Source organism: Cygnus olor, chromosome 20, assembly GCF_009769625.2.
Source record: "Cygnus olor isolate bCygOlo1 chromosome 20, bCygOlo1.pri.v2, whole genome shotgun sequence".
NCBI classification, from domain to species: Eukaryota; Metazoa; Chordata; class Aves; order Anseriformes; family Anatidae; genus Cygnus; species Cygnus olor.
In genome coordinates, this window is record NC_049188.1 from 11,478,354 (window position 1) to 11,503,577 (window position 25,224).

The 25,224-nt window shown below is 59.3% G+C and overlaps 1 protein-coding gene across 6 annotated transcripts in view; it reads left to right on the plus strand.

Annotated features, from left to right (window-relative positions):
* Positions 1 to 269: 269 nt before the first annotated feature.
* The window catches only part of RAP1GAP2 (RAP1 GTPase activating protein 2), an 83,733-nt gene continuing 58,778 nt past the window's right edge, over positions 270 to 25,224 (plus strand). Inside the window, exons 1-3 of one of the 6 annotated variants that reach the window (XM_040532433.1) lie at positions 270 to 887; positions 6,491 to 6,607; positions 22,443 to 22,478. In XM_040532433.1, the coding sequence (XP_040388367.1) occupies positions 22,456 to 22,478 (23 nt within the window). In that variant the 5' untranslated portion in view covers positions 270 to 887; positions 6,491 to 6,607; positions 22,443 to 22,455. Of the gene's footprint in view, positions 888 to 6,490; positions 6,608 to 10,313; positions 10,497 to 15,702; positions 15,788 to 18,283; positions 18,455 to 20,432; positions 20,537 to 22,442; positions 22,479 to 25,224 lie in introns of those variants that run through there. The other 5 variants (XM_040532432.1, XM_040532431.1, XM_040532428.1 and 2 more) reach the window with 5 other exon arrangements.

Here is a 25,224-nt window from a genome sequence, read left to right on the forward strand (position 1 = left end):
CGCCGCCCGCCCGCAGCCGCGCCGTAAACAGGCGGCAACGTGACCGGAACTGGGGCTCGCCGGGCCCGGCCGCGCCGCGCGGGGTCCCCGGGGACCGGACCCAGCGCCGGGGCCGCCCCTCGCGGCCGGGGCCGGGCTCCGGGACCCCGCCCGGCGCCCCCCGGCCCCGCCGCGGCCCCGCTCCCGCCGCCGCTGTCCGCGGTGCTGACGGCGCCCGCCCGGCCCCGGCCCCGAGCACCGGAGCCGCGCAGCCGGGGGACCTCGGAGCTCTGCCCGAACACCGGCAGCGTTCGTGCCTCCCCCGGGCTGCCCGGGGTGGGAACGTCAAAGGTGGGGCGGCCCGGCGGGGGGCCCGGGGGCAGGAAGGCGCAGGAGGGCTCCCCGGCCGCTCGTGCGGTCGGTGACCCCTCGCGCCCCTCGTTGTGTGTTCGGAGCAGCCGGGGCTCCCCGGCGGGGACGGCTGAGCCCGTTGTGCTTACAGCAGCGCAGCCCAAGTGCGGCCTGTCCGTGTCACACGGCGGGGAAGGAGCAGGGACGTGGCAGCGTCCTCCCCGTCAGCTGGCGGCTCCGAAACCCGCGACAGGGAGCGCGGTGCTCCTAGGCCGGGCCGTGCTGCCACTGAACCTGCTGCTGTTCCGCACGGGTGAGCCCTCAGCGTACCAGCAGCGCGCAGCCAGCACCGAGCGTGTTGTAAGGCAGCCCGCAGCACACGGCCTCGTGTCGCTTTGTCATCCCACATCCTTCCTCCTCCTTGGATGTTTCGGACCTCTGAGCGAATGTCTGTGCCGTACGCTGCGATCGGGGGTGTGCCACAGGAAACGGTCCTGCTTCCTGCCACGGAAAACAGTCCTGCGTGCTGCCCCCAGGCAGAAAACACGCTAGTCCAGGTACAACACGGTGGGTTTGTAACGTCCCCATGCTGTAGCAGACAGAAGACCAGATCCTTAGCTGGTGCAAAGTGCTGTGGCACAGCCTGGCTTGGTGCTAGCTGCTAGCAGGGGGAGGCTGGGCTTGGAATTAGGACTCTTCTATGGAGAGTGAGCTTAATTCACACCAAGAGCAAAATCACCAAATCAGGAGAAAAGGTGACTGGGGAGGTCCAAAGGTCTGCACGTGCAGACATGAATGTACATAGAAGCTTCTGGTTTCCATGAATTATTCAGACATCTCTGCTTAAGGCCTCCCGGCAGGTGCAGCTGACAGCTTTGGTGCTTCCTAGCACTCCTCTGTTCACACTGACTGCTGTGGGCCTCCTCTAAATTTTTCTTGTAAAAAAATGAGTTATTCTGCAATGACAGGTTGTTGTGGGGTGATGGATATTTGTCTGGATGAGGAGGGCAGACTTGCTTGCTCAGGGAAGTGCTGTCTCGCTGCGGTCATCTCGCCCCCATTCGTAACCGCAGGTCAGTACTTGCCCCGATGTCCTTGGTCCACCTCAGCGTGGTTTGCTCTGTGTGGCAGGGTTGCTTTGTGCATTTCTCTGCGACTTCCCCTGGCTCATGTGCTTGCTTTGGTAGTACCGAGTTACAGACGGGGAGGCAGATTCTGCGCGCATCATGTTGCACCAGATTTGTACAGCTTTCATCGATTTTCCACCGGATAAAACGCAAGCCTGCAAACGACCAAGGTCGGGCGCTCGGGGGCAGCCAGCTCCTGCTTGGCCGAGCTCGGTGCTGGGGGCGCAGCGGGGGGGCAGCGGCGGGGAGCGGAGAGCGGGGAGCGGGGAGCGGGGAGCGGGGAGCGGGGAGCCGGGCTGCCCAGCGCCTCCCCGGGCTGCCCAGCGCCTCCCCGGGCCGCCCAGCGCCTCCCCGGCCACGCCGCGGGGGTTTCACCTCCCGGGCTGCGCAGCCCCAGCTCGTGCCCGCACCGAGCCCCCCGGCCCCGGGCGGAGGGAGCGCGGGACGCCCCCGCCGGACGCCCCCGGCCCCTCCGCTCGCTCGGGGGCGAGGAGGGCGCCGAGCCCCGGCCCCGCGGCAGGGACGTTCCCCGCGGGCGGCGGCCGGCGGCAGCGCCGGGCCTGCACTGACCCCTAGCGGCACCGGCACCGGGAGCTCCCCGGCGGGCGGCGGCGGCTCGGCCCGGCCCGCTGGGAGAGCTTCGCCTCCCTCCCGACGCGGCGCTGCCCTTGCCCCCAGTGCTTGTTGCCTGCGGCCCCATCGCAGTGCCGCCTGCGTGCGCCCGCGGGCCTCCTGCTGCTCGGAGCAACCCAGCAAGGAGCTCCTCAAAGGGGTGGAGGGCTGAAAGCCAGAGGGTTTCGGTGCATTTAACGTTAGCTTAACATTTCCACAGGGGCTTGGAAATATCTCCCCTGCAGGGGTATTTGCTCGAGCTACGTAATGCGATTTGCTGTCCCTCAAGGAGCTCCTGCTCTGCACCGCTCGCTGAGGACGGCCACGGGGCTGAGCAGGGCTTCCTGGGGCGGCCTCGGGCCGGGAAATAACGGGGCTAAATCCAACAGCCTCGTGTGGGTGTGCTGGCCCCAAAGGGAGACCCGCCTGTGGTCAGCACGGTGCTGGCACCACAAGGGGGCAAATGGAAGATGCCTGATACGTTAGTGTGTGGTTCCTGTGAGATCGTGCCGTTTATTTATTTTTAAACCTCATTATTTTAGAATGATTTTTTTTTTTCCTAAAATAAAATTTGTTTTAATTCTTTAGATCTCTCAGGCCTGCAGAACCAGGTGTGCTGAACCAGGACAGGCCGGTTCCCTGGCTCCAGGGCAGAAGGGAGAGCCTTGGCTTCTCCTGCACCCGTTCTGTTCCCACATGGCCCCGTCGCTGCTTCCCCGCCTGGCCCCTGCCAGGGAGTGAGCATTGGAGAGAAGCCGAGGGAGCACCAAGGGATCAGAGAAGGCTGCGGCCCTGCCCTGCTGGGGGCTGCGTAGGCCAGAGGGAGTGGGAGTGGGCTCGCTTGCTCCCGGGCTCATTAAAATCTGATGGTTTCAGTATAAACAATTGCCTCGTCATCATTTCAGCCAAAGCGTCCAGCTCAGGACAAAGTTATTATTGGCCCTGCCACAGATGCTGCTCCATGCAGCCCAGCAGGCTGCCAGCCGCTGAATGCTGTCCTGTCACTGCAGGCTGGTGGACGCAGCCTGCTCAGGGGCGCTGCTTCTGGGCTCCCCCCAAGGGAGGGTCACTGCCCACGTGCACAAGACCCCAGCTGAATCCCCATGTGTGACACGGAGAGCCACAGCCTGTGCAGCCACCAGAGCGCCGCACTGCTTTAGTGAGGGTCAGCCGAGACAAAGGTGTTAATGTGTTCCAGGTGGGCTCAGCTCCTGCAGGAGTGGGACTCTGAAATTGCCAATAAAGGGTACTTACTTGGGCTACTATTGTTACTTAATTTAAATGAAGTTGCTGGATCATGTACAACACCTGGCAAATGATAACTTGCAAAATTTTGTTCTTACAAATCAGAAAAGTTAGGATTTAGGGCCAGAACTCTCCTTTTGTGAAACCACTTTTAGTGTGATTTGAATCTTCTTGAAATAATCTCTAAAAATAGTTCCAATTCGTTTCCTAAGCACCAGGGGCCATCCGTAACCCAGCAGCTCGCAGGGACTTCAGACAGCACGTCAGGACCGGACAAAGGGCAGGTTTTAGCCTTGATTCCATGGGAGGGAAATTTTCTTTTGACGTTCCCAGGCTTCACACATGCAAATTGTGTCGGTTACACGTTTGTTTCCGAGGATGAACTAGGAGAGGAACGGAGCCCTTCCTCGGAGGGCTCGGGGGGCCGGGAGGGGGGCCAGAGCCGGGACCCCCGGGGCTTTGCAGCGCTCGCTGGGGACTCGCTGAGTGCCGCGGCCGGGACGCAGCCGTTCCCTGGGGGCCATGGCTGGGTGCGCAGGGCAGGACCCGCGGCGGGACGCGTGCGCGCCCCCGCTGCCGGTACCGCGAGGTGCCCGCACGGCCCCGGGGCGGCCGGCGGGGAGCGGCCCTGCGGCTGCTTTACGTAACGGGGCCGCCCGCCGGGGCACCGGGCCGGGCGCGGGGTGCGGGAGCGGCGCCAGGGGGAGCGCGCAGGGCCCGGCCGCTCCGCACCGCTCCGCGCCGCTCCGCACCGCCCAGCCCAGCCGAGCCGCGGCGCTGCCTCCGCGCTGCCCGCAGCCGGGACCCGCACCGGGACCGCCCCGGGGCTCCGCTCCCCGCCCCGCCTCGCCGTGCGGCGCCGAGCCCCGAGCCCCGCGGGGCGGCCCGGCGGCGGCATGGCCTCGGGCAAGGCGGCGGGGGAGCGGCGCTGGGAGCTGGTGCGCTGGTGAGCGGGGGCCGGGGGGGGCCGGGCGCTGGGGGCCGCGGGAGGTGCCCGGGGGCCCCCGCAGGGCCGGGCCGGGTCGGGTCGGGGGTCCCCGCGCCCGGCGGGGGGGCGCTTTGCGCGGTGGTCCCAACTTGGGTGTGCGGGGCAGCTCCTGGGGCTGGGACGGGCGGGGCAGGCCGGCGCTCCGCTGGGAGGGGGGCACCCAGCCCCTCCCGGCACGCCGAGGGTCGCGGGGCAGCCCCAGGAGCGGGGGGCACCGGGTGCTCGGGGCGGGGACGCGTCCCCGGCAGGGAAGGGGCAGCCCCGGGCTGCAGCGGGGGGCGTTCGGCGTTTGGGGCGCAGCGGAGGTAGAAGAGGGTCGGGGACCTGCCGCACCCCGGGGCGGTTTGCTGTCTGGGGCAATGTCCCAGCCCGGCACGGGAGAGGTGGGGGACGCCGGCAGCGTCCTGGTCCCACGCACACCGGGCCGTTGTGGCTGCCACCGGGATGTCTCGGGACACACATGGGTGTTTGGGAGGCATCGTGGCTGCTGTCGTGGGGCTGAAGGGGTGCTGAGGCAGCCGTGGTGCGTGGGTCCCCACTCCTTCCCCCTGGGGACGGAGCGCTCGGAGCAGCTGGGACAGGCTGACATTGGAAACAAGCTTTCTCTGTATCTTTTTGTTTTTAATTGTGTAGTTTGTGACGTCCAAAGCGTGTGACTTTTGAGCAGGGCGCTGTAGCCATGCCAGGCTGTGAATGGAGTGGCTTCGGGTGACAATGCCCTGCTGGTGACGCAGGAGCTGGGAGCGGGCCCAGGGCTTGTCCCCACGTCCCAGCTGTGGCTGGGAGCCCCGCGAGCCTGGGCAACAGCCAGAGTGGGAGTCATTGCAGGGTTATTCTAAAGTGGCTTTTTTTTTTTCTTTTTTCTCCTCCCCTTGGCAGTCCAGAACACCTTTTCTTGCACACTTAGACACAAAGTATTGTAATGGCTGCTTTGCTTGGCTGTTCTGCCATCCCTCTCTTTCTTCTCCTTCCTTCCCCCAAATCCCTCTGGCTTTCCTGTCAGTGCTTTTTGCAGCACTATTACATGCAAGAGCTGTCAGGGAGCACTGGGACTGCACTGCCCTTGGTTCCTTATACCAAGAAACCCGGCAGGTCAGCTTGTCCTGGAGACTCGCCAGGAGCCTCCCTGGCTTATTTCTGCTGGGGCTGCGCCCTCCTGATTGCCCTTTCCTCTCGGCTTCTGTTTGTCCCAATTAATGGGCACAGGAAATGAAATTCCAAGTGTGTGTGTGTGTGTGTGTGTCTCCAACCAGTGCTACAGAGGTTCTAAATAATTAATCACTTGCTGATGAAATTTCATATTCAGAGGCAGGCGTGTGAAGTGCAGCTGGCTGTGGGGATGCAGGCAGCAGAGTTTCCCACTGAAAGATGGGAACAACTGCAGTAACAGACATCGTGCTCACGTAATGGAGAACCCACACTTCTTTAATCGAAATAATAACCATTGATTCATCGCTTGAATACTATTTAGTAAGCTTCAACATCTGGCCTGACATTCAAAACAATGTTAGAAAGGCATTAGTCTGCTCTGGGAGCTGGTAACGGCGCTGGGGGCTTGGCATGCCTGCGGGCAGGGCGGGGGGGACGCGTGGTACCGGGGCTGCCGGCCGTGCCCCCGCGCCGGGTGGCTCTGAGCAGCACTGAGAGAGCTGAGACCACCTCGGCCTCCCAGGGTTTCCGAGTGAAATGTCCTGCACCGCTCTGGAACTGTTTGCTCTTTGTTTTTCTGTGCGTGGCTGTTAGGTGTGCCTGGGGTCTGGCTGGGGGGCGCTGGGGGGGGCGCAGCTGGCAGCAGCTCCACGGGCACCTGGCTTGGGGCACAGGAACTCCTGCGAGGAGTTCCGAACTTCCCTTGGGGCCACTGCTCCTGGTGGCAGCAGGGCCAGGAGCGAGGGTGGCCGGGGGGTCCCTGGCCCTGAAGGTGCCTGGGAGGAGAGCCCTGCCCGAGCCGTGGCAGCGTGCCCGTGGGAACAGCGGCTGCTGGGTTGGGGGGGGACACCACAGGGAGGTGGTCAAACGGGCAGTAATTTTGCTGCTTTCATTAAGGAACACACAATTATTACTATTATTGTCTCACTTGCATCCTTAAATAGCATTTCTGAGCCAGTTGCTCCCTGTGTCCTGCATCTCCCTCTCCCAACCATCCTGCGCTAATGAATATTTCAGTCTGTCTTGTTGTTATTTTTAGGTACGTGAGAGAGGGCCGGTTTCGGATCGAGGAGAGGACGCTGACGGCTTTCCAGTGGCTGTACTCGCCGCAGCAGCACCGCATCGTCAGCCGGGCGGACCTGGGCTCGCCCAGCAGGTAACGGGGGCGTGGGAAGCACGGGCACGGCCCTGGCCCTGTGGGGCTGGCCCCGGCCCTCACTGCAAGCTCCTGCAGCGCGGCCGGAGGTCTCCTGGGTCTCAGCCTCTGTTCTGGGGCCCTGCCAGTGTCTGAATGTTCTGGGGCCTGCTTCAAAACAAGGCTCTGGGAGCGGTGGTTGCAGACAGGAGCTAGGAACCTGGTGTGAGCACACCTCTGGGTCAGAGCAGTGGAAAGGACAAGCTGCTGACTGCCTCCCCAGGCTCCCTTCTGCAAATCCCGTGCCTTTGGTCGGGCACATCACCTTCTGAGCACCTGCTTTATGCATGTAGCACACTTGGGTGTTACTGTACAAACCAACTGGGAGCCGGGGGCTCTGACCTGTAAGTGACCCCTCTGAAAAATATCGGTTCTGATACCACGATTTCATTCAGTGCTTAAACTCTTTCCTCCAAAACTCATTGAAAGTATGGCTTGGAGCCACATTGTGGGTATGTGCTAAGACTTTTTCTGCCTCTGATGCATATGCATTGCTGTCGTTTTAGATCCGAGTGTTTGGTGATAAAACGTCATTAACATAAAAGCCTCGTGGGCCTCCAGAAACGTATAGTGCAGCGCCTATTTTGCTGCTCGTTAAGAGCACTGGAAAACACACAAAAAAAACAAAAATCAAACCCACCTCCCCAGGTGGCTACGTGGCTGAAAGCTTTTCCCTCTGTATTGAGCAGCAGTTCTGCTACGAGAGCCCTTAAGTGCCTCGAAGCACTTACCTGCCCAGAGCAGCTGGAGGGGAGCGGGGGGGCCATGGGTGCCCCCCAGGCTCCGCTCCCTCGGCCCCTCGCAGGGCTGGGCCCTTCCATAGCAGGGCACGCGGTGCAGGAGGTGCCTGGCTCTCAGCGCGAGCTGCTGCTGCCAGCTGGCTCCTGAGGTGGTGATTCCTTGCTTTGTGAAAAAAATCCAAATTACCGTGCTGGCTATCGATTTTTAACCGTTTTTTGCAAATTGCTGTCAAAGTTCACATTAATCTCACCATTGAGGTGTGTATATCATGCGGAACTTAAATGCGTGTAATGTGATTTATAATTAGTGTTAAGTGCTACTGGAGTTGATTCCACTGGATCCGTTTCATTTTCCCAGTGGGCTGGGAAGTCACCTGGAGAGCTCGGGAGGTGCAGGAGGGGCAGGCGCTGAGCTCTGCTCTCTGGGGACAGGACCCGAGGGAACGGCATGGAACTGGGACAGGGGAGGGTCAGGCTGGTGTTGGGGAGAGGTTCTGCACCCAGAGGTGGTCAGGTCTGGGACAGGCTCCCCAGGGCGGTGGGCACAGCCCCGAGCTGCCAGAGTTCAGGAGGTGTTAGGACAGCGCTCTCAGACATAGGGTCTGATTTTTGGGTGGTGCTGCGTGGAGCCAGGAGTTGGACTCGATGAACCTTGGGGCTCCCTTCCAGCTCGGGGTATTCCGTGGCTGTGACACCAGTGGCCAGCTCTAAGTGGTGGCTGCATCCCTGTCAAGGGAAAGCGTCACCCTGGCAGCGAGGTGAGTGGGGGGTACAGGGCGGGGGCCGTGGGCAGCAGGTGCCAGAGCTGCCCTGGCACCAGTGTGACCCGGCCGTGGGGCTCGGGCTTGCTGTCACCTTCTCCTCTGTCACGTCTGTTGGAAGGCAGAGAAATGCAGGAGGTGGTGGCTGCCCACGGTGGGCAGGGTAACCACGCACAGCGTGTCCAGCGCTCCTCCCTTAGAGCAGTGTTTTAGGCAGGTTCCCACCAGCGATAAGCAGTTAACGAACAATTACACTGACAATCAAAACACCCGTCCCGTTGGCCTGAGCTCCCATGGTGGCTGAGGCAATGTACCAAAGCATTTGTGCCGGACTCTGCCACCCACCCGCCCGCTCACTGCGCTGCATCCCGCGCTGCTCCGCGGCCACCCTGAGCCTGCTTCGGGGCAGTGCTTACGGTGTGGCCCCAGCTAGCCTGCTCTGGGGCAAGAGTGAGGAGTCAGCTGCCTATTGGGGATGTCTTTAGGCCTGCTACTGATTAGAGATGTCTCTGGCGGGATGAAATAGAAGTTTTGTTTGAGGTTACGCAGTCAGCAGTGCCATGCAAAGCGCCCCGAAGGGGAGGGAGGTTGTAACATGGCTGAAGCCTGATGGCACCGCCATCCTCTTTGGTGGGCAGGAGCAAGATGCTCACCTCGGTGCACCACGCACTGCTGTGGAGGCGTCACTCAGGGAGTGTTTCAGTGCCCCAGGTGGCACAGTGGTGCCGGGGTGCTCAGCCGCATTGCAGGCTGTCACATTAGTTATTGTCACATCAGTCGGATCCGGGTCTTTATGTCGCGTTTGCTTCTTTTTCTGTGCATGATGGTAGTGGCACAGCTGAACGAGAGGATGGGTGATCCATTGGAAGGCTTAATGTAACAGGTGTTTCATTATTTTTATTATTTATACAAATTAGTGTGCTCCTCGGTCTCACTCGAGCAGCACTTAAGGAGGGATGAGAGCATGCAGCCCGTTCCCTGTGGGCTTTTTTCTTGTCCTGGTACCACAAACACGCCGCCGTGTGGGGCAGCAGCAGCACAGCGCCCTGCAGGCAGTTCCTGTGGGACATTTTGCCCTTACAGCACGCTGTGGGACGCCCACGCTGTGCTTTGATATCACGCTCTTGTATCTTTTGCGCTCATTTGGGCCGGGATGCTGGAAGTGTTCCTGTGCCCGCTGCTGGGGAGCACCATGCTGGGTATGGGGCTCGCAACGGAGAGCAGAGCTGGGTGGCAGAGGCCGCTGTGGTTTTCACGAGCGGCGTGGTTCTCGCTGACCTGATGCCAGCAGGGGCCTCCCCCCACACGTCGCTGCTGCGCCCCGGTGGGAACCGGCACGTCTGGGGGTGGGGGGCGTGGGCAGGACGTGGCACAGGGAGCTGCGAGTCCCACGTTGAGCGGCCTCATAGCTGAAATCACTTCCTTGGGATTTATTGCTGTTAAACAGATGTCAGTGGTGCCAGAAATGGGACTTCCATTGGCTTCACTAAATCTCTTTAGAACCCAGTGGAACCAAAGTGACGCAGCGTGTGATGATGGTCCAGGGGCATCCTATGGGTTCTGCTGGATAACAGGAATGTGCTGCTGTGGCAAGTGCCCTGTGAAGCAGGAAGGGTGGCCCTAAAGCTGTCCCCGTTGGCTGGAATAGGAATTCTGCCTTCCAGTTCAGTGGATCCAGATTTTAGCCCTGGAAACTCTTGCCTGGTCCCAGCCTGTGTCTGTCTTAATTCAGCCGTAACAGATGAAAGGGCTCACACATAAAGGCTGAAGTCTGTTTTGCAGTTGAATCCAAAGATTTTTTTCTCCTTTTTTTTTTTTTTTTCTTCCCTCTCCAGTAACCTCCCTACCTCGCCCCCACCAGCCCTTTTGCCCTGAAAGCCCCAGGGAGGCTGGATGGGTACGATCCCCAGCTTTCGCTGGTGGCTGTCACCCCAGCGGCGCTGCAGAAGCTCCCGGTGAGCGCCAGCTGCAAACCCTGCCGAGAGCCCGCTGCCTCTGGACCTCGTCCTCCCCGTGGGGCAGGGACGTGGCCCCAGGCCCCAGCCCCGAGCTCGGTGCCGCGGGGGCGAGGCGTGCGGCACCGCTCGGCACCGGGGGGCTGCGGGAGCGCAGCTGTGCCCCGCACCCCGCTCTGCGCAGCACGGCCGCCAGCCCCTCCTGGTCGTGGCCGCGGCCGTGCCTCGCCGCGAGGTGAGCGGAGCCGGGCGCAGTCCTCAGCAACAGCGCTGCAATAGCTGCAGCTGCGCTTCGGGGCTGCCGTGGGGTGGAGAAATTCCCTTTCCCTGCGTTTATCCGGCGCTGATGCTTGCCGTGTTAATCTTGCACAGAGAGACCAGCCAGAAAATCAAGGTAAGATGCTTCTGAATCTCTCTAAATCTGAACTGCCATCACAATGTACAGCAATATTTAAATAGTGTGTGGGGACTGGAATATAGGCAAGTATGGTGAGCCCGTAACAGAAAATATTTAAATCTGTATTTGTCCTTGTTTTTACCCTGCATGGGCTTGCCTGGATGTAAATGTGAGGCACAGCTGGGAGATCTATTGTTAAAATGCCTTACAATTCTTGGTTTCTGTTTGCATTTAAATATGTAAGGACTACTCCAGGCATGTAGACTTTCTGTGTCAGGCATGGGGACAGGGGAATATCCTGCTCGTCAGGAACGTGCGAGCTGTGTGCCCGCGTGCAGCAGTGTCTCGGCGGGGTGACTGCCAGTGCTTTTGTTAAATACTGAAAATTCAAAGGAGGCAACTCCAGAGAGCTTTTCAGTGCCCTGCTTGTATCTGTCTTCGGGGGATTGTGATGGCTGGTGTTTGCCCCACTGCTGGTGGGGCTGGGGGGGAAGGTTGCACTCCTGCCTTCAGCAGGGCACCTCATTTGCAAAGGAGCCTGCGATATTCTGTACATTTGACAGAAATAGGACATGGGAAGAGATTGTTCTGACCGCGTCCCTTCGTTAGCCCAGGGCACCCTTTGCTGGGGTAACCCTCCTCCCCTCTGCTTTTGAGCAAGATCTCTTGCTTATCTCTGCCAGACAAGAAAGCACCATGTCTGCTCAGCAGGCAGGGGCAGAGCACCGCGTTTCTCTTTATCCTGCTCATCTCTGCAGGCAGAGCGCGAGTGGCAGCCCAGTGTGGGAGCTGACAGCGGGGCTGATAAGGGCTGCGCGAGCCTGTCGTTTGCATCCCTGGTGTACGCAGGACATGAGATGAATCCTGCTGGCTACTGTCTTATTTCCTCATCTTTTGCAGGTTCCAGCCTCTGCTGTTTTATTAAAGATTGCTTGTTGCTTTAGCAGCACAAGGGACATAATATCTGTCCACATGGAGTGATGTATTGAGGGTTGGAAACGAGCCAGTGAGTCTAAATTCAGATTCAACAAGAAGTGTGATTCCAGACGGCAGGCTCACTCTTGGCGTGCACCAGCCTTAATAAATATTTCTTTCTCCCTTTGCTGCTGATTCTTCCCAAAGGGCAGTTCATGATGCCCATAGCAGCAAAGCTGCTCCCCTTTGCTGATATCTGTTTTATCATCCTTCCTTCCTTCCTTCCTCCTTCACCACTAAGCCTGTCTGTGTGGTAGCAGGGTCCTGGGGGCTGCTCAGAGTCCATCTGCTTCTGCTGCCTCTCTTCTACCTGGCGTTGGGCTGCTCTGTTTGTCATTAGTGGCTGCTGTGGAAACAGGAACAGGACTTCAACAGCAACACTACCAAGAGGAATTTTTTCCAGGAGCTAAAAACAGCTCCTTCTCCCCAGACCTCTCTGCAGTTTCACGGGAGTAGATGAATCCCTGCTCAGACTTAACATCTGCCTCCAAGTTGGATGCCAAGCCAGAAAGAGCTGTTTCTTGGTTCTGATTTGAATCTAGCCCAGATATTGCAAAACCCACCCAAAATGGTGGAAAAATACAGGTGATGTTGGCAAGATCTAGCAAGGTTTTGACAAGCTTGTGTCCAAATCTGGTGCATCTTGTTTGCAGTGTTTAGATGGAGCCCTGCACAAGTTTGGCCTTGAATCTGAGTGCTGATTGCTGCCTACACCTGACCCGGTGCCAGCGCATCTTGGCTCCAGGCAGTCGCTCCTTAACCATCTGCTCCGGGGGTTTGGGGAGCGGGGCAGGCGTGGGGCTGCTGCGAGGGCTGGCGGTGCGGAGCGAGGGCACCCATGGACTCCCCGCTGCTGTGGCAGCGCCCCGTGGGACGGCTTCGTGAGGGTGCTGAGTGTCGCTGCGGGCTGTTCCCTTAGTTCTGTTAGCAGGGAGCTGTTCCAGAGGTTCTTTGTGTTAAAGCTCATAAACCTCCTTGTTCCTAGCCAAAACGTGCTTGGGTCTATCTAAGCCTGTGCCTTCCTCCCACCCCGCATTTTGCCAGTCCTGGTTTTCAGTGTAAGCAGTTTTCTGTCTTGCCACAGTTTCTTCACAGACTGGTGGCGCACCCCCTCCTAGCCGGCTGTCTGAACTGGGCCGAACGCTCACGGTTTCCCTTGGCTGGCTCTCGTGCTGCTGCGCGGCCCCTCCCCGCGCTATGGGCACCAGGACAATTTGGGGGAGAACAGCAGGAATTGGGGTCTGTCAGGTTTTGCCCTAACACGTCCTCCCTCAGCAAGGCCACGAACCGCTGGGCAAACAGACGAGCTCTGCTCCTTGTGGCACTGGGGCCACAGTGTGGCCGTGTGGCAGACGTGGGGGTGGCCGCGGGGGTGGTGCTGGGCACCGGGCTGCACTGCAGGGACGTGGTGGCAGCGGTGCCTGCCCTGCCCTGCCCTGCCCTACACGGGGTCCGGTGGGCGCCGGCAGCAGCCTGCACGTGGGCTTCCCTCGCACGATGCTTGCGTGTGCAGGTGCAGAAAGCTTTGTGCTGGATGCCCCGGGGAGGCGCTGCCGGTGGGCGCAGGGGGCTGCTGCTTGTCTGAGGCATCCTCCTGGGGGCTGAGATGGGCGGGGGGTGCAGCAGCTGGGGGGTAGGGACGGACACGCAGCATGTCCGTGTGCTTGAACTGGTTCTTCCTAAAGGGAGACTTTCTGTGGGGAATTTCATCTCCTCGCTAGCAAGATGGAGATCTGAAATGCATGAGCCTGAGAAAACCAGCTACTCCGTGCGCCAAGAGGTTCAAATTCATAGCGGACCAGGAATAATTACTGAGAGACCGGAGGTCTGTGCGATGGCGTGGGTCTCATCTGGTCACAGTGCTTTGAGCAGCGCCCGTCTGCAGTGAAGAGTGGGGCCGGGTGATGCTGGGACACACCAGCTGCTGATGTGCACCGGCCAAGTGCCCGGGGAGCTGCCCGGGCCACTGGGAACGTGCCTGGGGCAAGCTCTGGGCTAGGGCAAGCTCACTGCTGCTGCAGCTGCCTGCAGAGTGATGCGTTGGGTGGTGGCTGCTTCGAAGAGCACTTCAAAGCCACTTTGATAGAATGGACGACAGGCAATTGCATCGCTCGGGGTGCAGGGACGAGCCTCTGAGCTGTCAGCTGCAGTGAATGGCCTCAAAAACGTGGAAGCTGTGCTGGAGCGTGGGCTGTGCCGAGTTGTGTGGGGCCTCAGTGCCTGCAGGGGCGAGACCCGTGGGCCTCACCCTGCACTCCATCTGCTGTCCACACGGGAATGGTGCAGGTGGAAAATGAGCTCCGCGAACCCGGCCCTCGGCACCTCCGTCCCTGCCGGGGCTGGTGCCCTGTGCCACGCCGCTCGCACGCCCGCGCGGCCCCAGCTGCACGGCCTCCATCTCCCCCCCCGGACACTTCCAGCGGGTGTTTTCTCCCTGTCGTCTATTCCTTAGGCTGGGGGTACTCGAAACAGAGCAGCCTTTTAAGCGTGTAAGAAAGGCAGCCAATAATTTACATGCTGAACTTCCTCTTTGTTTTCTGGCCAGTTGAGCATTTTGCTGGGAATCGGCCCTCCATTCCTGTGTGCGCGTGTGTGCAGTTGTTGCTCTGTTTTGCAGGCTGGTCCTCCCAGTCAAACCCCAGATGTAATGAGCCTTCTCGAATGAGTTTAACAAACGGGTTTTAGATAAACAGGCTGCGCGGCTCCGTCCCTCCCCGGTCGCTGCCTTCTGTTCCCGATGAACGCAGGGCAGCTCCGCCTGACGGCCGCAGCGAGCGGCCAGTGGCTGCCGCAGGTGCCGGTGCTCCCCCGGGGGTCTCCGTGTCTGGCTGCCGGGTACCAGAGGTCGCCTTGGGGGGACGAGCAGCGCTCCCCCCCCGCTTGCCATTGGTTTCAGTAGCAGCGAGAGCACCGTGGCAGCTGGTTAATGGCGCAGACTTGTGGGCTATCGAGCAGGAAACAGCTACCTTGGAAAGCAAGGTTTAAAACCCTGGCTTGTGGGAAGCTGCTGTTCTAGGCTTTGAGTTCCTCTCTTCATTTTACTTTATCACAAAGGAGAGAAAACACTGTTAAAAATACTCCATGTACTGAGTCAGAATTAATTCGGACTCTGTTTTCCTTTGCTGTGTGTCGAGGCTGATGATATGCACAGCGTGTTCTTCCTGCCAGGACACAATCTAATATTTCTGGGTGCCCACAACCTTCCTTAGAATCATAATAGAAAGATGAATACCCTCAGTGCACCGCATACAATATTAAAACACTAATGATGCAATCAGTCTCTCTCAGCCCGAACAACAAAGGAAAGGATTATGCTGCCCTTCCTGGGCAGAACTCGTCTCTGGCTGCATGGTCTGTTTGCTGCCGAGACGATGCCTGCAGGGACACGGTGCCAGCCCTGCCCTACCCGCGCCGGGTGCTCGTCCCTCGCCTGGGTAGCGCCGTCCGTGCTGAGGAGCCTTACGAGCATCCTGTGCTGCCTCCCGAGCATCTCACCAGCAGTTGCAGTTCCTATTTTTCTATTTTTTGTATCTAAAATCTGGTCTGCCTCTAGCCTGCAGCAGCCACCGGATCACCTCTCTGTGGGCCTGGAGCAGCTGGTGGGGTTTGTGCCCCACGCTGCAAAGCGCCCTGCAGGCTGCAGCCGCGCTGGAACCAGGCGGCCTGGCTGCTGCGCCCCCGTGCTGCTGTCCCCAGGCCCCTCAGACCCAGGCTCTCCATCCATGAAGGTTTTGGGGCTGGTGCCACTCTGAGCTGCCCCCTCCACGTGGCTCAGCCTCAACGGCGTGGCCCCTCCATGTCATCGCCCGCAGCTGGGCACGGGGGGCACGGCTCCATGGCCCCGGGGAGGGCTGCCTGCTGCGGCCATCGGCTCCAGCGCGCGCTGGCAGCGTACTGCCTCTTGTAAACAGCACCGCAACCCCGCAGTTTGTGCTCATAAAGCTTTAATGCCACGCACTTGTCAGCATGCTGTTATTACCGCAGCCTCTTGCTCCCTCCCCTGTCTTGCTCCTTTGTTGTGCACGCTTGGTGTGCACGATGGAGCCACCCAGACCTCGGGCACCTCCTGCCCGCGAGGCCCCCGCGGCACCGAACAGATGGTAGCAGCTCGGGGGGGGGCAGGACGGGGTGCGTGCCAGGTAGCTGCGATGCCTGGTGTGCCAGGAGAGCTTGGCTTTATTCGTGTGCTTGTTAACAACTTGATTCACTGCTGCCAGCTGCACAGCACCTCCCTCGTCCTCTCCAAAGGCAGGGGGCAGGGACGCAGCGCTCATGGCCTCAAGTCTGGAGCGGAGCAGATCTGGGCCTCGGTGGTGAGTCAGGCGCGATGTGCTCTCCTGGTTTTGTCAGAGACCCCTTGGGAAATTTTAATTTTGTCTCATGCAGATGGTACCAAGGAGGCATCTTCCCCCAGGCTTTTGTTTCCTAGATTTGGCTGATCAACTATGATTTGGCTGCATCTGCTCTGAAAGGAGGAGTTTTCCTTCTTTTCCTCTGGTGTTTGAGCCCAACTGTGTGAAATACCTTGGAGGGAAGAGGCAAAGCAAGAGAATGAATGTCACTGCAGACAAACTGCTCTGGCCGTGCTCCAGCAGGTGACACGGCGCTGGCAGGTGCCTCGTGGCCTCCTGCCTGGGGCAGGCGCTGCTGCGGTCCCTCTCCGTGCGTGGGTAGTGTGCCGTGGGGACGCAGGATGCTCACGGGTCTGATGCGATGTGGCTGGAAGAGGGCGGCTGGCGCAGCCCTGCCAGCTTGGATTGCCTTGCTGGGATGACTCTGAGCTCTGCTTGGCCCAAATGCCCATTTCCGTGGATCTGTATTTTTCACAGGACTCCTGGGGTGAGAGCATGGGATCTGGGGCTCCCTGCAGGCAGGGTGGGGTGGGCCCTGCACAGAGCTCTCCTTGTCCCTGTCCTCACTGGCCAGGGCTGACACGGTGCCAGGGGTGCGTGGGGAGCGCTGTCCCACAGAGGAGGTGTGGCGAAGACCTGCTGGAGTTGGTTTGACTGCTGAATGTAGAGGCCTCTAAACTAATATTCAAAAAAAATGATGTGTGGCTGCTGCGGACCCCCCTGGGCTGCCCGGCGCTCGCTGCGCCGCTTCCCTGCAGCCCTCGCTGTTTACGCGATGCCTCCTATGGCTCTGAGCCAGCGAGTTCACACGGGGACTGAAGTGGCAGGACGAGATGCACTAATTGGTGCTTACAGCACTGCAAGAGCATGCTTTTAAATGAAGAGCTGCCTGCTTTCCCTTGCTTTCCAAGCTGTTTCTGGTGTGACGTGGCTATAGGTTGATGCTTCCTACTGCTGCTGTCACTACCTGCCGCTGCACCGGTATTTGCAGGGTGTGCTGGAGCTGCTGCAGCTGTGTTGTTGTGATGCACTGCAGAGCTCAGCCATGCGGAGAAGCTCCCTGCTGTTATATTCAGGCGTGGAAATTATGAGCAGCTGAGGAGAGCTGGGCAGAAATCCACTGGTGTGTGTGTAAGAGACGTGACCTAGGGGAAGCTGAAGGGAACAGTTGTGCCGCTGCTGTTGCAAAGGTTTAATGTGGAGTATGAGGTTGGAAGCAAATGTGCTCCCCACAAATGTGTTCTCCAAATGCTTCATGGTACCTAAATTGCAGCATTCAAGCAAGCAGCATATTTTTTTTTTTTTTTGTAAATGTCCTTAAGAGCTCTAAAATGCAGAGGATTTCCATCATATTTCATGCCCCTCAGAAGAGATTGCTGTGGGCAGGAAAGTGGGAGTTGGAATGGCTGGATTTCAATCATAACTTTTTCCCTGGATGTTATTTCTCTCTCCAGCCCTCTAGTTCCCCCCTTTTTTCACACATCAGACAGAATCCAAATGCCTCTTGATGTAACGCTCTTGGGTGCTCGGAGGAGAGCCTGACTGCTGGCAGTCCCTGGGAGCTACGCCAGCCCCCACTGCCCGGCCGCCCCAGGCCGAGGGGATGCTCTCTGTGAGCATCGGGGTGTGCTGCCTCACTGCAGTACAGGGTGGGTGCTCACGTCAACCGTGCGGGCTGTGGGTGCCCAGGGGCCGTGGCACAGCCACCCGTCTTGCCTCCAGCATGGGCTGTGCTGCGCCCGCCGTGCCCGAGTGCTGTTGCAGGACAGCCACTTGTTTTCTTGGGACTTTGTAATTTATGGAAGCTCCGACCCAGCTAGAGGTCAGCATTTGCATTTAAATGGCTTTTCCGAAGCCTGTTTGTTCAAGGACTGTGTTTTTTTGGTAGTGGTCAGGCTGCAGACGGACGCTGCAGTTGTACCAGAGCTGGTGAGCAGCCCAAGGAGAGAAAACCCAGGTGGCAGCTGCCTGGTGGCCAGGTGGAACGGGCTGGGACAGCCCCCATGGGTGGTGCTGCCGCAGGGCAGGAGCCCCGGGCTGGGTGGTGGGAGCTGCAGCAGAAATTGCCGGGGGGTTCTTTTCTGCGAGAGAAGAGGCAGTGGGGTTTTTAATTCTTCAGATTCAGTGTTTTTGGTGGGATTTCCCATGAACTGCACAGGTGGGTCAGGATCCCCTGGTGAGACAGCCCTACAGCTCCAGGGGCAGCAGGTGTGAAAGCCGCCTGTGGTCGGGAGACGTTGGTTGGTGCCTGTGAGCGGGACGCCCTGCACCGGGGCCCATCGCGTGATGCCGTGAGGCTCCTGCTGTTAGGAGAAATACGATATTTGCAGCGTAAGGTTGTGAAAAGCCTGAGGCCAAAAACAACAAAAAAAAAAAAAAAAACAAAAAAAAAAGGAAATGACTTTTTCTGGTGTGTGTGTGCATGCGCCTCTGCAAGAGGCGGCTGACCTGGAGGTGTCGGGGTCCCCCGCCCCGGCGCAGCAGGCGCTGCCGGGAAGCGCCGCGGTGGCCGTGCCGTGCGGGCGTGCTGCTGGCCCTGCTGCGTCCCCCTGCCCGCGGCACCCAGCGGCACCAAGCAGCCACCATGTTCCACAGAAAGCGCAGCGTCTCCTTCGGCGGCTATGGCTGGTGGGTGGCTTTCGCTTCAGCACCCTGCTTGCTTGCGGCTTTTCTTCCCTCTTTGGCTCGTCCGGGGCCATTCGGGTGAGGAAGCACTGCGGGGCCCTGCTGGCACAGCCCTGCTCGCTGCGCGGGGCCGAGCACACCACGTGAACGCCGGGCAGGACGCGCTTCTCCTGGTGCCCTCGGGGAGCCCAGCGCGGTGCCAAGGGGAGGGTGCTGCGGTGCCCGGGGAAGCACCCGTGGGGCTCATGGTGGGTGAGCGCCAGTGGGCACGGCACCCCCACGGGCACCCCGGGGATCTTCCCTCTCCTCCTGCCTTGCTGCGTGGGACGCGCTGCCCACCCTGCCCTGCCCGGGCAGCGGTGCTTGCAGCCACCGCTGGCACCTTACAGCCCATGGAGTGCTCTCACCCGGCGTACGGCAGGTGCCGGGGCTGTCGGTGCCTCCCTGGGTCATCCCCGCACCTTCTGTCCTTGCACAGAGCACCGCGGCGGCCACCTGCACCCTGAGCTCAGCAGGGCTGTTTGGTGTTTGTGTCCCTTTTTCTCAGAGATGTGTTGATCTACAGGGAAAGATTTTAAGAAAATGGCACTTTTCTTCCTCTGCCCTTCCTTCACTTTTCCACTTTATGATCAGGCCTGGGAACTGAAGGATGCGCTGACAACGTGGAGGTTATTTAGATGTTTGCAGTCGGGCAGGAGGACGTTCTACCTCACCGTGCCCGGCGGCTCTGCAGGCTATGTTTGGCGGCTGCCCGCTGCTGCTGGCTCCGGGGCTGGGCAGCCCGATAGGCACCGGCGGTTTTGGGAGGAGCGCTGGTGCCGGTGGCTTTTGAGCTGAGCTGCTCGAAACGTTCTGGGGGAAATGCTGAGTAACTGAGATGTGATGTGGGACGGCAGCAAGCTTGTCAAGTGTTGGCAAAGTCTTCTGGCAATGTGTGTGCCTTAAGTCGAGCATTTTGCTGGATTTTTTTCCTTGATATAAAGATTGGAAGAAAGCACGCTAATTGTTTGTAAATCGGTTTTGTAAAATTTGGGCTTGTTTTGTGGTGCAAAGAAACATCAGCTTCGGGGATGCCTGGCCCCTTGCCACTGCCTTTCGGAGCGCTGGCTCTGGGGTCCTGACCACGCTGGGCTCATCCCTTGAGCTGCTGTTTGCTGACCACTTCCTCAGCTGCAATGAAGTGGCACAAGTGCAGACTGGAGCCCTTACCTTCACCTTTGCAGGGAGTTTGGTATAATCCAGGCTTCGCTTATTTGTTCTCCTTCTCTGCTTTGGCAGTTGCAGGGAAGAGATAACAGCTAACCAGAGAGTAACACAGGAAAAGTGTCATCTGCTGGCTGTTACACGGCTGTGCTGCCGCTGGAGTACTGAGGGCTGGCTGATGGGGGAAGCAGGGTGCTGACTTTTTTAAAAAAAATATCAGGATCAGGTTCTGTGTAGTGATAAATAAAGGTTATGGGTATGGGAGAAGCCCTATTATTCCCCATGTGCTGCTGGGAAGGTCCCAAGTGAGGCTGGCAAACAAATTCCCGGGGGTCCCCTCAGGAAGATGCCCCTCGCAGCTGTGTGTTCCCTGCAGAGTGCCCGTGCCGTGCCTGGAGCTGGCCAGCTCGGAGTGCGTGCAGTGCTGCTGTCCTCAGTGCGTGCAGGGCCTGCAGCCGTGGCAGGGGGATGCTGTGTGCCTGTGCCAGCCTCTCCTTGCAACGTCCCCCAGCTCCGCGCCATCCCACAGCCCTTCTGGAGTTTTACTGGCAAGGCAGGAGCCTGCCGCAGCCGTGTACCTGCATCTCTTCATCTTCTCACAGTCATTTTGGGTTTGCGGCCGACACACCCTTCCTGTGGAAACCTGGTGAATAAGCACGAGGGGTGGCCGGGCACACCCAGGCACCTCTTTCTATGGGCTGTAGTTGCTATTTCCAGCCCCGAGCTGTGTGTGAGTTGTTGTTATTTTTCTCTCAGCCGGCTGCATCCGTTCCCACGGGGCCGCAGGAGTAGCATGCCTGTCCCGGGGTGGCTGGGGCTGAATGCAGCGCGGACGTGGCGATGGGCATCCAGGGGTGTGGTGCCGCGGTCGGTGTCACCCCGGTAGGTGCCGGGCCGCTGGCTGGGGCTGCCGCCGGGGAGCGCAGAGCCTCCGGGGGGCTGCCGTCGGGCCCTGTGCCCAGCCACGGCACGGCCTCAGCCCCTCTGCGGGGAGGCCCAGCTGCATCGGCAGCTCCGTCCTCCTGGGCGCTGCTCCTGGGTCCCGGGGGGGCAGAGACGCCCCGAGATCTGCCCTGTTGGGAGGAGAGCCGGGGGCGTGCGCTGTTTCACATTGCCCCACCTCGGGAGGGGAGCGCTGCGAAGGGCCTGACCACGCTGCTCGCTCAGTTTAGTCATCTCGCAACTGCGGTTTCCCCAGCTGAGGGTTTTCTTTCTTGTATTCTTTCTTCTTCTTTTTTTTTCTTTTTTTTTTTTTTCTTCTCTCTCCATGAGTCAAAATAACAGCAACTGATTTTTCTTCTCATGCTTCCTTCCTGACGGAACCCAAACCGCTGGGCACAGCCCTGCTGCCGGCACGGGCCCTGCAGGAGCCGTCCCCACTGCCCCCGTCCCCCAGCTCGCTGGCCCCATTACAGAGCTCAGCAGCAGATATCTCACAGCAGCATGCTTCAGTGTTCAACCCGACTTAATGTTCAACAAGATCTGTAGGCAGGCTGGTTAAATATGAAGCACTAGTAGCAGCTGACCTCGGTCTGTGTACGAGCGGCAGTGTGCCAGGTCTCTGGAAGCTGTGAGCACAGGCAGATGCTGGTGGGGGGCCTGCAAGGGTGGAAGGGGCGACAGCTTCAGTCTGTGCTGCGGGCGGGGAGCCTCCCGCTGACCTGGGTGCCTCCGGGCTCACCCGGTGCTCCTCAGCCACAGAGGAGCTCCCGCAGGTTTGGGGCTCTGCTCCTGCAGCAGACAGAGCAGGGCAGGGGCCAGGAGGCGCAGGGAGCGCGGTGGCTTTGCCCACGGGCAGCAGGAACGTGCCAGGCGGGACCCCCGGTGCCGGCACAGCCCAGCCTGTGGCAGGGCGCGCGGGACCTGGCCCCACTGTGCCACCCGCCCAGCCCGGGAGCAGGGGGAGGTACGGCTGCTGGTGCAGGGGAAAACGCATTTCTGCGGCCTTGCAGCATTTTCTGTGATCGCAACGCAGAAACCAGTAGTGTTCTGTTGGTTTGGTTTGGTTTTGTTTGTTGTTTTTTTTTTTTTGGTGCACCATGTAGCAGACAACACAGAATTTGCAGTTACTGCCAAAAGACATAATTTTGCATTTTGAGACATTATTATGATTTGCATTAATATTAATATGGTTTTTAACCATAATAATTCTGTGGAGACAGGCGCTTATTACCAGTGCTAAATACAGAAGCGATGTGGCTCGGGATCCCAGCAACGCAGCAGCTGGCGGGGCAGCCCTGCGCTGCTCCAGCTCCAGGGCTCGGGGCGGCTGCGGGTGCTCGCAGCGAGTGCGGGCAGCTGGGCTGGGCGAGGTGCGGGGCCGGGGCAGTGCTGCGGGGCCAGGGACGGACCCGTGCTCACGCAGTGGGGCAGCCCAGCCAGCTCTAAAGGTCATGCGCCTTGCTGCACCTGGAGTCCTCACCCGTGGGACCGTGCTTCTTGTAAGGCTGCAGGGCTGAGCTGCGGGGTCTGGGGCGATGTTCTGGTGCACCTGCGTTGTCTCGGGTCTGTCTTCATTAAATCCGTGCTTTCTGGGAGGCTTGGGATCAGGGCTACATGGAAGGGCTTGGACGTGGATAAATGAATTTGGGGGTGTGATGGGAGAGCCAGACCTTGAGTAGAGCTAAGGGGGAAATACAGGAACAAGCTGGCCGGGGAGGCAAGGGGACAGGCTTCATTCCTCGGGTCCTCAGGTGAATGTGGACACCTGAGGAGGATGGGTCCCAAGGCTGGACAGCCCGTGTCTCTGTACCATCACCAGTAACGCACTGCTCTGCTCTCTCCCCAGGATCGACAAGACAATGCTCGCCAGCCTGAAGATGAAGTGAGTACCACGCTTTCCTCTTATAAAGCCACTCTCCTGTGACATGCATGGTGGCCAGTGATGGCCTAGAGCAGAGGGAGGATGCCCTGCCCTTAAGAACCAAGCAGCCAACCGAACCCACCCCCATACACAGGGCAGGTCAGGGTGGCTGTACCACAGCCGGGGGCTCGTGGTGCTAGCCCCGCGCTGTGCCTGTGCCCATCCCTGCGGCACCGGCCTGGGCAGAGCGGAGCCGTGCAGGGCAGTGTGTCTGTCCCCTCCCTGTCTGCCTGCTCGTGGAGCTGTTTCTGTGCGCGTCACACAGCCCCTGCTCCTTGAAGTCCAAGGTGATGCATGCAGCGAGTGGTTATGGTGAACAGGATGATATGAATGCTGTATTTTTAGCGGGTTTAAGGCACGCATGGTGGAATTCACAGGACATTGGACTTGGAGGGGTGGGAATGGGAGCTGGCAGGGCAGGCTGCCGGCTGTAACGTCAGCAAGGTCTGGGTTAGCTCTGGTTGGGATTTGGATCTCACAGTTTTGGGAGGGGGCAGCTCCCGGTGGGATATAGGATGTGCGGTGCCCCTTACCCTGCTGTCCCCCGTGGGCTGCTGGGGGAGTGCCGGCTGTCCCTGTCCGTGGGGGTCCCCGGGGTGGTGGTGCCGCTCCGCGGGGCTGCCTCGGGCTTGCCGCAGACCCGCTGAGATCTGATGGCACGAGGGTGGCGCTGCCCAGGACAGCGGCCGCGGGGCAGATCCCGTGCCTGCAGGGAGGTGGGCTGAGGCGTGCGGGACCCCCTGCCCGGCAGGGGGCTGCTGCCCGTCCCCTCGGCTGGTGTGAGGGCAGTGGGCAACGTGGCTGCGAAAGCTGTGCTTGTTCCAGAAAATAAGCTTGAAGATGGAATTTGTTCAGAGCAGGGGGTCTGAGCCAGCTCCACCCAGACAGCCCCTGAGCATCCCAGTGACTTGATGCTTTGCCGGGGAATTGTCTTTTATCAGTGCAGCCGTGGCTTTCCTGGAGGTTTCAGCATTAAAGGAAACAACCTCCTCCTGTGGCACCAGGGATGCCTCTCACGCCGGGCCCTGCCCATGCTGTGCCTCCCTCCTGCTTCCCGAGCCAGGGATTTTCCATTGCAAGCACTCCTGTGGCTCCCAGCACTGTTAACACTACTGTGTGCTAATATAGAAATATTCTGGCCAAGCCTCCCTTGAGTTCAAGGTAATACGTGTGGGTAACTGCTCATGCAGTTTCCCTTTATAATCATTACTTGTGCAAATTATTCATTAATGGAAAAGTATACAGAAAGCCTTCAGGGAACCTGCTGCTTGAATAAGCCTGTAAAATGCCCTTTGTAAATAGCACAACAGAAATGCTGTTACTAAGCTCATTGCTCAGGTTTTCACCGAACTAATGAGAAGTTTAAATCGACGTTTACAGCTTTCAGGAGCATGGGGGGGGGCATCTTGGTGAGTTTTCTTTTCCCATGGTGCTGGGAAGGATTTAGCTGTGCCATGAACACTGCTGCCCTGTTTTATTTATTTATTATTTATTTTTCAGGGCCTGTGCAGCAGTTCTGCTGCAGAAATGTGTTTAAACTTCTTTGCCAACCGTGTGGGGCAATTAATGCCCATGCATGGCTGCCTGCTCAGACTGTGGTGCACCGCAGCTTCTGCCCGCAGCGAGTGCTGGGGTCCAACCCTGGGAGAGGTGGCGAGGTGTGGGGTTCTGGGGGGCACCCATGGCTCTCGGGGGCTGCAGGGCTGGGGCTGCGCCGCGAGCTGTGCCTGGGCAGCTCGCGGTGAGCTCAGTGATGCTCAGCCCCGGCTGCTCCCCACCGGCATTGCTCCTGCCTGAGGACAGCAGGTATCTGGGGCAGCTGCTGATGTTGAGTCTTTTCCCTACATAATGCATTTTTGGTGATAGCGAAAGATCTTTGCTGCTGAAATGTGTCACCTGCCCCCAAACACGGATATGACATAACACAAGGCTGTGCAGGCTCGAGTACTCGCTTTGTTTTCCATGCTCGGCAATGCGACATCTGCCCGGCGTCCCCTCTCCCGGTGCCTTCAGTTATAGCCGGGGTCACATCAGCTCCTGCTGTCGGCGGGGAGAGGACCTGGGAGCTGTGCTTCTCTCCTCCCCCAGGCGTGCGGGGAGATGAATTTCTCATGGGGAAATTGATTTTTGCATGTCTGCAAAGCCTCTCAGAGCACAATAGAGGAATGAAAACGCTTACTTCAAAGGCAGGGCTGAGAGATGATTTTAAACGCTCATGAAATGCTGCCAGAGCCGTGCTGAGCTGCAGCTCCTGGGGAGCGGGGGGTGCCTGTGGCTGCAGAGGGAGCCACAGCCCGGCCCAGCACGGCCCGGCTCGGCCTGGCCTCCTGCTGCAAGGGTGAGCTTGCAGCCAGGAGCCGTGCCCTGGGCTGCTGTGTTTTCCCTTCTGCTCCCAGTGCTGTCACTTACACAAAACCAGTGACCCCTCCAAGCGATAAGCTTTTCCGTGGAGCAGGAGCTCCTTTCCCCCATCTCCGGTCCCTGTCGCGAGCAGGGCTGCCAGCTGCCCGGCCTCGCCTGCCAGCCCGAGCCGCACGTTTGCTCAGCTGAGCGTCCCCTGGAGTTGTTCCATCCCCGGCATTTGCAGCTGATGCTTTCCACAACCTCTTAACGCTTCTGCTTTGTGGACAGATTGCATCATTAAATGTTTCTGTAATTGGGGCCCAGCCAGAGCCACATTAGATATTTGTAAAAGCCCTTAAAATAA